Source organism: Varroa jacobsoni, unplaced genomic scaffold, assembly GCF_002532875.2.
Source record: "Varroa jacobsoni isolate VJ856 unplaced genomic scaffold, vjacob_1.0 scaffold_774, whole genome shotgun sequence".
NCBI lineage: Eukaryota > Metazoa > Arthropoda > Arachnida > Mesostigmata > Varroidae > Varroa > Varroa jacobsoni.
This window is the reverse complement of record NW_019213676.1, coordinates 552,765-561,786: the sequence shown is the minus strand read 5'-3', so window position 1 is coordinate 561,786 and position 9,022 is coordinate 552,765. Positions and strand designations below refer to the sequence as shown.

Below are 9,022 nucleotides of genomic sequence, written 5' to 3'. Positions count from 1 at the left end.
CATACATGTCGACCTGTCATTGTCTTATTTTGTTCAGTATATAATTTCTGGTGCAAGCTTCATTATAGATATTTATCACATGGCAGGTGTGATTAAAAAAATAAATCTTACTTTGTTAGTTTAGAAGCTATGTATTAAAGAATGGGTTCAAATGGGTTAAAAAATGGGTTAAAAGAAGGTTCGTTTCTATTTTGTGAAAGTGTCTATCTTGACGACTGCCGCTGTCGATTTTGGCGATTGTGAGTGCCCACTTCGTTATCTGGAAAGCGTCTGTTGTGTGAGCCACATCACTTCTTCCTTACTCTTTATTGTAAAGATAGAAGGAACGTTTTTGAAGAACTGGCCGGGTATAGCCCATAAAAGCGCTCTTTAGTCCGCTTTAATCCGTTCTTCAACGCAATCACAATAACTATATCACGCTTAACCATCACGAAAAGTTCCCCGTTTGAAGTTCCTCCTTACCATAAAAGGGCGTTTGGTGACCTAATGTGAACGATACGAGGACTTCAAAAAACCTACTAAGCGAGCTTGCGTTCTGTCTATTGAATCGTTGATTGACATAAGGAGCCCCCTGTAAACGTTGCCAATTCAATTTAATATTCTCGTACCACAAGAGGTAAGAGAAGCGAAGTGATAAGAGACCGAAGGACATCGTATCGAGACTTACCTAATATCATGCATATAGCTGCTCGTATTGAAATATACGCAAAAAAGATTTCGATATTTTACATCACAGGCCAATCCTTGATAGACTAAAGGCATTTATATGTAAATTCAATTGTTCTAAAGTGAGTTCACTCTGGTACACTCATTCTATGGGATCTCACGTTAGAACAGTTAAACCAGGATCACTAAGCATAAAAGACCGAACATGTACGACTGGGGTTCTTACTATATTCTTACATTCTTTGAGACGACAGCTATCATAAATATAGCAAGAAGTTTATGGTCAAATTAGTATGAGCAAAAAATATCATGTATATTAACCAACGACATTAAGTTTTTGTGGGAATACATAACCCATCATAGTTTCAAACGTATCTCAAGTGGAAGAAACCATCCCTTGATGGTATATAGGGCTTAATACTGATTGTTTAACAATTGCTATTAGATATACGAAGAATACTGACAGACGCTGCTGATCTGCGCTAACAGGTCTTTGTGTAGACTGATGAACAATCTCACTTGCTATTTACGCTAAAATAGTAAAGGTGTAAAATTGTTCGAGTTGATCTCTCTTGAAATTCTGTTTCCAGCAACAGAATGGTAGAAAATATACCCTACGAGAGTAAAATTCGGATCATATACTTGGCGGATTGATCTTAATTGTGTCAGAGGCAGTACTGCATGCTATAAAAGATGTGAATGTTAAGAGGTTTCAGCCCTTACCAAAAGGTAAGATTTAGTTTGTTTCTATAGGCCAAAAACACACTATTTCACGATTCCGTCAAGGAGAGGTATCGCAGTGGTATTCTATCCTCGCAAGCCACAGACTAAAACGCAAAGCAGGCTTGTTCAGGGCTAGTAGACAGAAAACAGAAGGTCCCGCCCCTGAAGGAAAGGGTAAGTCACTGAGGCGGGCCCAGGAGTGAGCGATACAGGGCAAGTTACACAAGCCAGCCATGACATCGTCCACACCCATGCTTCGAGCTACAGGACAAGGAGTCGCTCCCTTCTGAAACGATTGTGATGTTGTTTGGTGAAGTTTGGATGCTTAAGTTAAACAATTGTTTTTTGGTACTTCGCGTGGGTATATTCACCGGATAATTTTGTGCATACACACACAACGAGAACTATTTCGGACAACTGAAAGTTTTGTGGAACGATGAAAAACATGTATTGAAAACAGCAAAACTACCCCATTGTCTATCTAATATCAAGCAGGTAGCAAATGGATTTGATCAATTCCAGTGTGACGTTGCTCGTGCTGTTTATCAGCGGTGAGTTTGATACTACGACGAATGATTAATGGTTTGGTGTTTACTTTACTAGTCAGTGAACAGTTAGGTGTATATAATTTTTTGCTCTCCGATGTCTGATAGAGGTCTCCATGTTTAGTGACTTCTCTGTGTATTAAAGTTTACGAAGTTGTTTCATCTGAAAACTTGACGAAATAGCATGTGTGTTCTAGTTGTTTGTAGACCTTAACAATAAAAAGCTTAATTTATTTCAGGTTCATGCGCAAACTGGAATGATTGGTGGACATACGAAGGCATCTCAGGTAATCACCCTACCGTTGTACTAGTTCACAAAAAAAATAATAAACTTGGACGGAAAACAAATGCCCAGTGGTTTTTCTCTGATGTGCCGGATTTGCCAGGTATTTGCAGACACATTTATGCAGCGGGATCTTTTCTGAAGCTAAACTTAGGGAAGATATTATTAGCGGTCAAGAGAGCAGACCTATTAATGAACCTACTGCTAAACTGCTCGTATAACGATATTAAGGTTCATACGGGAGAGGTGGAAGTTCTCACAAATATAAAAAGATGTTATTGGTACGCGTATTTTCGTGACGAACATGTGAGAAAGTGAATAACTTCGATACTTCGTTTGCTTTTCAGTGGATGACAAGTTTGTTTTGTTAGAACTTCACGAAATGAATATATTTCAGGCGTTTAATTTACAATCATTAGGTTTCGGAGTCCATCTCTAGCTGAGATAAAGTCAATGATCATATAAACCCGTTTGGGATCGTCATAAAAACGGGCATGCAGTTACGTGTTTGACTACCTAAGATACTATTACGTCGCTATTCGAAATATTTCCAAACTAGTCTCTACAACTCTATAGACGCTACAGCTTGTAGCGTGGTTCCGAGGAGTTTCAGCTAAAGTCCTAGTAAAGAGTAGCTTCATACCTAAAATCGGGGGTTTGCAAAAGCAATATGCAACGCAACTACGTTTTAAGGTCGTGGTCTCGAAACGGGATTTCAGAGCATAACGTTTCTGTTTGCACGACTGCTAAAAATCTAAATCGACCGCTAAAAAAAAAGCAAATTATCTACATGTTCATATAACGTTAATTTAAGACTGCAAGGGAAATAGTCCTCAATGTGGCTCGTTGCAACTCGGAATGTTATTTCATCGTACTTCATAGGGCCGGACTTCTGGGGTCGGCTAAACCCAGGATTATGGGGCCTATGCAGCACAGGTCGCCGTCAGTCACCGATCAATATTGAACCCCAGAGACTACTGTTCGATCCACAGTTACTGGCCCTGCAGGTTAGCAAGGCCCGAGTACGTGGAGTTCTTCACAATACCGGGCAAGGAATTGTATTCCGTCTAGAAACCCCTGACACGTCAGCTGGAGAAACCCTTGGTCTTCAGTCGGATACTACAGGGCATATGACCGACCATGGGCTAACAGGAACTGCAAGGAACGATTATATACCTTCCGTAAATATTAGCGGAGGACCCCTCTCGTATTCATATCGAGTCTACGAAATACAGTTGCATTTTGGCCGAGGAGATCATCAGGGATCAGAGCACCTTCTTGCCGGCATCGCTTTCCCCGCAGAGGTAAGGTTTCGACACCAGAAGAGACCTCAGTATTCTCCTTGTGTCTCTGCTACAGATCTCAATACCGAAGATTATGTAAAGATCCTGTGATATGCATTGAGATTCTCTATATTTCTATGCTACGGTTGCCTCTCATCAAAGTAATTTGAATTACTTATGTTATCGTTGATTACAGATTCAGATTTACGGGTACAACAATGAGCTGTATGACAACGCATCTGAGGCTCGAAGCCGGGCCCACGGAATTGCTGTGGTGTCGATATTTGTTAAGGTCACGCATCCGAAAGAAGCGCTTGGCCGAGGTGTTCAAGGCTTCCCAAAAGAATCAAAAATGTCCAAACCTAACTTAGAGCTTAAAATGCTCACAGATCAGTTACAACATATCACGTATAAAGGTGACAGCGTTCCACTGAAGACCCTTTCCATTCACGAACTGTTGCCCCCCACTTCAGCCCTTATCACGTATGAAGGATCCTTAACAGCGCCAGGATGTGAAGAAACAGCTACGTGGATACTCCTCAACAGACCTTTGTACATGTCACCGCAACAGGTAAGTTGTGAGTCAACTGCCAAGAGCCCCATTAAACGCATTCCATTGAATGGGTGGGTGAACATTTCACTGAATGTTTTATCTAACACAGGTGTATGACTAATTGAGCCTTCTTGTGCATGTGTATTATTCAAAGCGTAAAATGAGCGTCCCTTCTTAAATTTAAATGTGCTCTTTAATGGAATATAAAACTTCCACACTGACTTTTATTACGATAAGCGTGTGGATGCGCTTACATGTGGCCAAATCCTGATATTTTTGGTTTGTTCAGCTCCTTTTCTAGAAAATTCTAAAAGCAGTTTTTAATAATCAAAGGTACATGCATGTTTTGTAGACGTATAAACTGAACGGGAAATTAATGAGTGGGCTAAGACGCATGCTGTGGCGTGAAGCGTTACAACAGGTTCTCTTGCATAGTCCTACTCAATTTCCACCAACATTTAATTCGATCTATCCCTTATTATTTTTTTTGAACAGCTAGCAGTCATGCGAAAATTAAAGCAGGGGGATACTGTATCACCAATGGCTCCATTAGGGAACAATTTTCGACCTCCTCAGCCTCTGCATAAAAGGGCTATCAGGACTAACATTGATTTGATACATACCGACCGCGTAGAGAAAACGCATAACCGTGGAAGTGCCGATAGCGACAACGTCGACGCTTCTGAAACTTTCTCAACAAGCAATTGTCCCTCTATGGAGGCGAAAAAGTTCTACCAAGGTAAGCGATATGCAACACAACATAAAGAGCTCAGCGTAGATCTCGCCTTTTGGCTGGACACTGCTAGATTTTACCAACCAGTATACATTTTAGAGTTTAAAATGATGAGCAATTGCTACCACAATCTTCGATGTAGCCTAGAACAGATTAGAGGGAGAAATAGAAAAAAAAAATAATAGGTGCGTTGCTAAGAAGATGTTCATTGGCTTTGTAATATTTGACGCAAATTACTTCCGCCAGGATTATTGAGAGTCCAAGTAAAGAAAGTGACAAATGAATCAATAAGCATACTGAAAAGCTGTCTAACCTATGAGAGTATACTGAGTATCATAATAAACAGCTCAAGCTAGGGCCGATTGGCTCTTTTTAAACATCGCAAGAAGCTTGCCGTCCGCTAAAGGACCACCAAATGCAGTTACTCCCCATACAGAATGAAGCTCTAGAGGCAATATAATTTATTTTTAGAATATGTGCATCCCTATGAACTCTTCGACCTATATCATCGAAGTCCTTCTGCCTTCGAATAGTGACGTTCTTAACGTTTTGTTGTTAAATTGACAAGATGTTCAGATTTTGTGACTTAAATATATCGCTGGTGGTATTAACGAATGCGTAATGACTAAAAATCACGGATGTTCGTAGTTTGAAACTGTGGGCGAGCAGTCTCCTTGAAAGCACCTTACTGCACCCCATTCACTAACTTTTCTGTAGCAGAAAAAACAGCACAATGATAATGCATTTTTTTTAAAGTTATTTTTAACATATATCTATATATTGTTATGTATGTTTTCAGTATCTCCTGAGCATTTAACTGTCAGCTCTAATTTTCTTGACAGCCGGTGAATTCTCCAGATGCCTCAGTAGCTACCGGAGCATCATGAGGTTATAGAAGAACTGTTTTTAAAAGAAATTAAATAAGCGATTTGTTAGTAAAGATAGTTGCAAATACGCTATCTTCAATTTGAAGTGATAGTTGGAAGTACCGTTGATACGACATTCTTATAACGACGGATTGCTCGAATCAACTTCAGTGATCTGTGAGTTTTAAACGGTACAAAAGTTGAACCACTTGAACTTTGTGGGAGAAAAGTGGCAGAAGGAGAACTGCGATCATTTTGACAATACAATGTACCTTCTAACTTTATTACGTTCATTATTGAATTGAACTGTGACAACGAAAACATATCGAGGACGGAAGTCCATAGTGCTATCTCTACTATTCTGTTGTGCATCGACGATTTAACATAGGATCCTCCAGACAGAGTACAAGTGCGGACAGCATAAGATCTTTCCTACTATTCATACTCAAAGAACCTTGTGAACGTTTTATTATAACTGTATGCAAGTTTTGACGGACATGTTCAGGGATTTTTGCGCATGTGATATCCGCTCAAGGGCTCTGAAGAAATAGGAATCAAAATCACAACGAAGGTCTGGTGAGAATCATGCCAAACGTATGTGAAGCCTCCTAATAAAGCAAGAGAATATTCTGTCTTAATTTCTACTCTGTCTCTTGCTTGCTACAGCTCTAAACTATGACATGAACATAGTTTCAACATACATCTAGAAGAAATTCACGCCATATCGAGAAGACACAACGCTTTAATGCTGCATAGCCGCTATGTAACGAGTTTTCACACTAGTAATCGCTAGAAGTAGGTCGTGAGGTGTAATTAAGTGCTATTGCTCGTCACTTTCCCCGTCATCGTTAACACGGTCGTCGCCACTCTTCACACATATAGGTTATTTCTCTTAGGATTTATGCTAAAGCCTTTCCTCTTTGTTTGTTTTATTCGCGTTAGCTTGTTGTTGTTTTATTTGTACCAGGTGCTTTCTACGGCTACCTATTTGATTCCTGTCTAGGCACATTTGGCATCATTCTTAGTCATCTAGAACGCCAGTCGTAAGTTCGTAACTCATATTGCTTTGTAGCAAGTTCTACTTAAATATGTTCCATGGTAGCGGAAAATATTTGTGTGGATAGAGACGAGAAGCATACTTTTTCGAGCTGCTGCTGCCAATTTCATGTGAGTTCCCGACAAACGTAGGTAGGTTTGGTTTGTGTCGTTTCTCGTTCGGCGCAAAATGTTCAACGCATGACCGAATTGGACGCCGATATACTCGAGATCCATTCGTGTAAGCAAAGGCTCTCGCTAACTCAGGAAGGATTAGTGATACCCGACTGAGTAAAGTTAACTTTCATCCAATTGTCTGTCAAATGCGAAGTAAGTTAGAACGCTATGTCTATAAAATTCGGGTAGGCTTCGGACGCGACTTTAAAGAACACGAACTTGTTGGTGAGCCACAAATTTTTGCTTTGCGAACATACTACTAGTCTCTGCTGAAAATGACCACAAACAAGCATTATCTGAGTAAATGGTATATTCCACCAATTTTCCATCGACTTATTCTAAGCAGCCAGCATGTCCCAAAGGGTTCGCACCATGTTTTCAAAAGCCCGCCTCAATACTGGCGTCTCATGACTGTTATCGGTAGTCTAGAATAAAATGCGGAAACTTCCAGGTTTTCTGTAGGGAAAAACCTGGTCAGAAGTGTAGAAAAAACAACGTCTTGCACAAGGCCAAACCAGCCTCAGCTCAACTTCAAAGAATAATATAATTGCACAGACGCTACAAGTGTATGCCACTTCTCAGGCTGTAAAATTAAAGATAGTGTTTCAAGTGTTTTGAGTCTTTCCCATACCCAACTCCATTTTTTTCGCTAGAAATCGATACCGAATCATGTCATGGAGATCCTCTCCGACGTTTTTCCCGCTAACTCCTCTCAAAGTCTTCTATATAATTGAGCTATCTGAAATTGTTCATTTATAATTGCTAGTCATCCTTCTATGGATTTAGGCCTCTGCTGTCAAGCAAATCTTGCCCCAAATAACGAACGGCTGGGGGAGCTAAAAATGGTTCGACAATTTTCTCTTTCCTCCAATATTGCCCTTTGCAACCTTCGGCGATTTTCTTACGGAGCACGAAACTCCATTCCAATCTTCGTTGATCCTCCGGCTCAGATCAATATTGAATTCACAGAAGATGAAACTTTGATAGGTTCAAGACACGCAAGAGTCTATCGCGATGGAGACAACAATTTAAATAGGATCTATAAATAAGTCCTTCCCTTACAAAATTTCAACATATATATATTTACGTCCAAAATCTCAGCAGATACTGTCTCATGGACAAAGTGCTAATGATAGCTTCATTCAAGGCCCAAACAGGGCAAAGCCAATTCCACCGTATTTCTTCTCATAAAAATTTACTTGCAATGATTCATTGTCAGTCTTGTTGTTGATCATTGCGCAGTAACTGCATCACTTAAAGCTGGCTTGCACTATGAAAGAGAGTTTTCTTTGTATAGGTAAAATTTATATGGTAAAAAAGCTTGCCCATTTCCAAATGCAGCTTGATGCATACTAGTAGGTCCCCAGACACATAAACTAACATTGATTTGGGGAGTATTTAGCGGTTATTGAAATGCACGCCTCAAAAGCTGGCATTCTTAGAGCAAGTAAATTGAGCTCCACGACTGGCTGCAACCCAAACGACTTGTAGCAACTTTTACTGGGTTGATAACGGTCCTGGCATTTCTAACGTATCAAACAAAACCTCCCTATCCATCTTCATGCAAGGAAACCCGTGAAACTCTCGGAGTTCGGGTACCTCTTGTTGGTGTATACCTAGCCTCTAAAATATAGAGTAACCTATTTCCTTGCAAACTATGAAAGTTTAAATATGTCCTCCTTTAACATCTGTAACTTGTTGTCCTTGTATAAAATCCCAATACGTTCCGTATTGCAATAAATTTTTTACAGTTTTTCATCCCTTATACAGTTCGGTCGCGTTAAGGGATCGAAGGTAGATCATTTTACTTTTAAGATTGTATCGATGAAGATAAAAAAATCTGGGACACTTTACGGGGGTTGTTATTGACAATTGTCGATCAGATCTTACACAATTTTGCTTGAGATATTTGCTTAATCTGAATCATTTCCCCTAAAAAAGTGGTCGACGCGGCGAAGAGTCGTTAGAAGAAAAATCAGCCGTAAACAATTCATGGTTTAAAGTTTATAGAATTTATGAGCAAATTTGGAATAGCTGTGTATCGGGGTTGTGTTTATCTCACATACATCTAAAAAATACTGGACTTCACTGAATTCGCTAGTGAAAAAATGTGTCATCCTTTACGTAACATGAAAACGCACCTCTTTATTCAAAAGTA

At 39.8% G+C, this 9,022-nt stretch overlaps 1 protein-coding gene across 2 annotated transcripts; it reads left to right on the top strand.

The window, feature by feature from the left end:
* The first annotated feature begins 1,642 nt into the window (after window positions 1–1,642).
* Window positions 1,643–6,290, top strand: LOC111263585 (carbonic anhydrase-related protein 10). 2 transcript variants are annotated; one of them, XM_022838767.2, is made up of 6 exons: window positions 1,643–1,940; window positions 2,174–2,221; window positions 3,100–3,521; window positions 3,697–4,071; window positions 4,549–4,792; window positions 5,586–6,290. In XM_022838767.2, the coding sequence occupies exons 1-6, from the start codon at window positions 1,892–1,894 to the stop codon at window positions 5,633–5,635; spliced, it is 1,188 nt and encodes a 395-aa protein (XP_022694502.1). In that variant the 5' UTR covers window positions 1,643–1,891; the 3' UTR covers window positions 5,636–6,290. The 2 variants fall into 2 exon arrangements, with proteins under 2 accessions (XP_022694502.1, XP_022694503.1); XM_022838768.2 differs by lacking the exon at window positions 1,643–1,940 and having other exon boundaries at window positions 3,032–3,521.
* The last annotated feature ends 2,732 nt before the right edge of the window (window positions 6,291–9,022 follow it).

Excerpts from the sequence above, each read along its gene's own strand:
- LOC111263585 (XM_022838767.2), top strand. The coding sequence starts at position 1,892 with ATGGATTTGATCAATTCCAGTGTGACGTTGCTCGTGCTGTTTATCAGC. Across the intron at positions 1,941-2,173 it reads GCTCGTGCTGTTTATCAGCG|GTTCATGCGCAAACTGGAAT; the intron begins GTGAGTTTGATA and ends AATTTATTTCAG. Across the intron at positions 2,222-3,099 it reads GACATACGAAGGCATCTCAG|GGCCGGACTTCTGGGGTCGG; the intron begins GTAATCACCCTA and ends CGTACTTCATAG.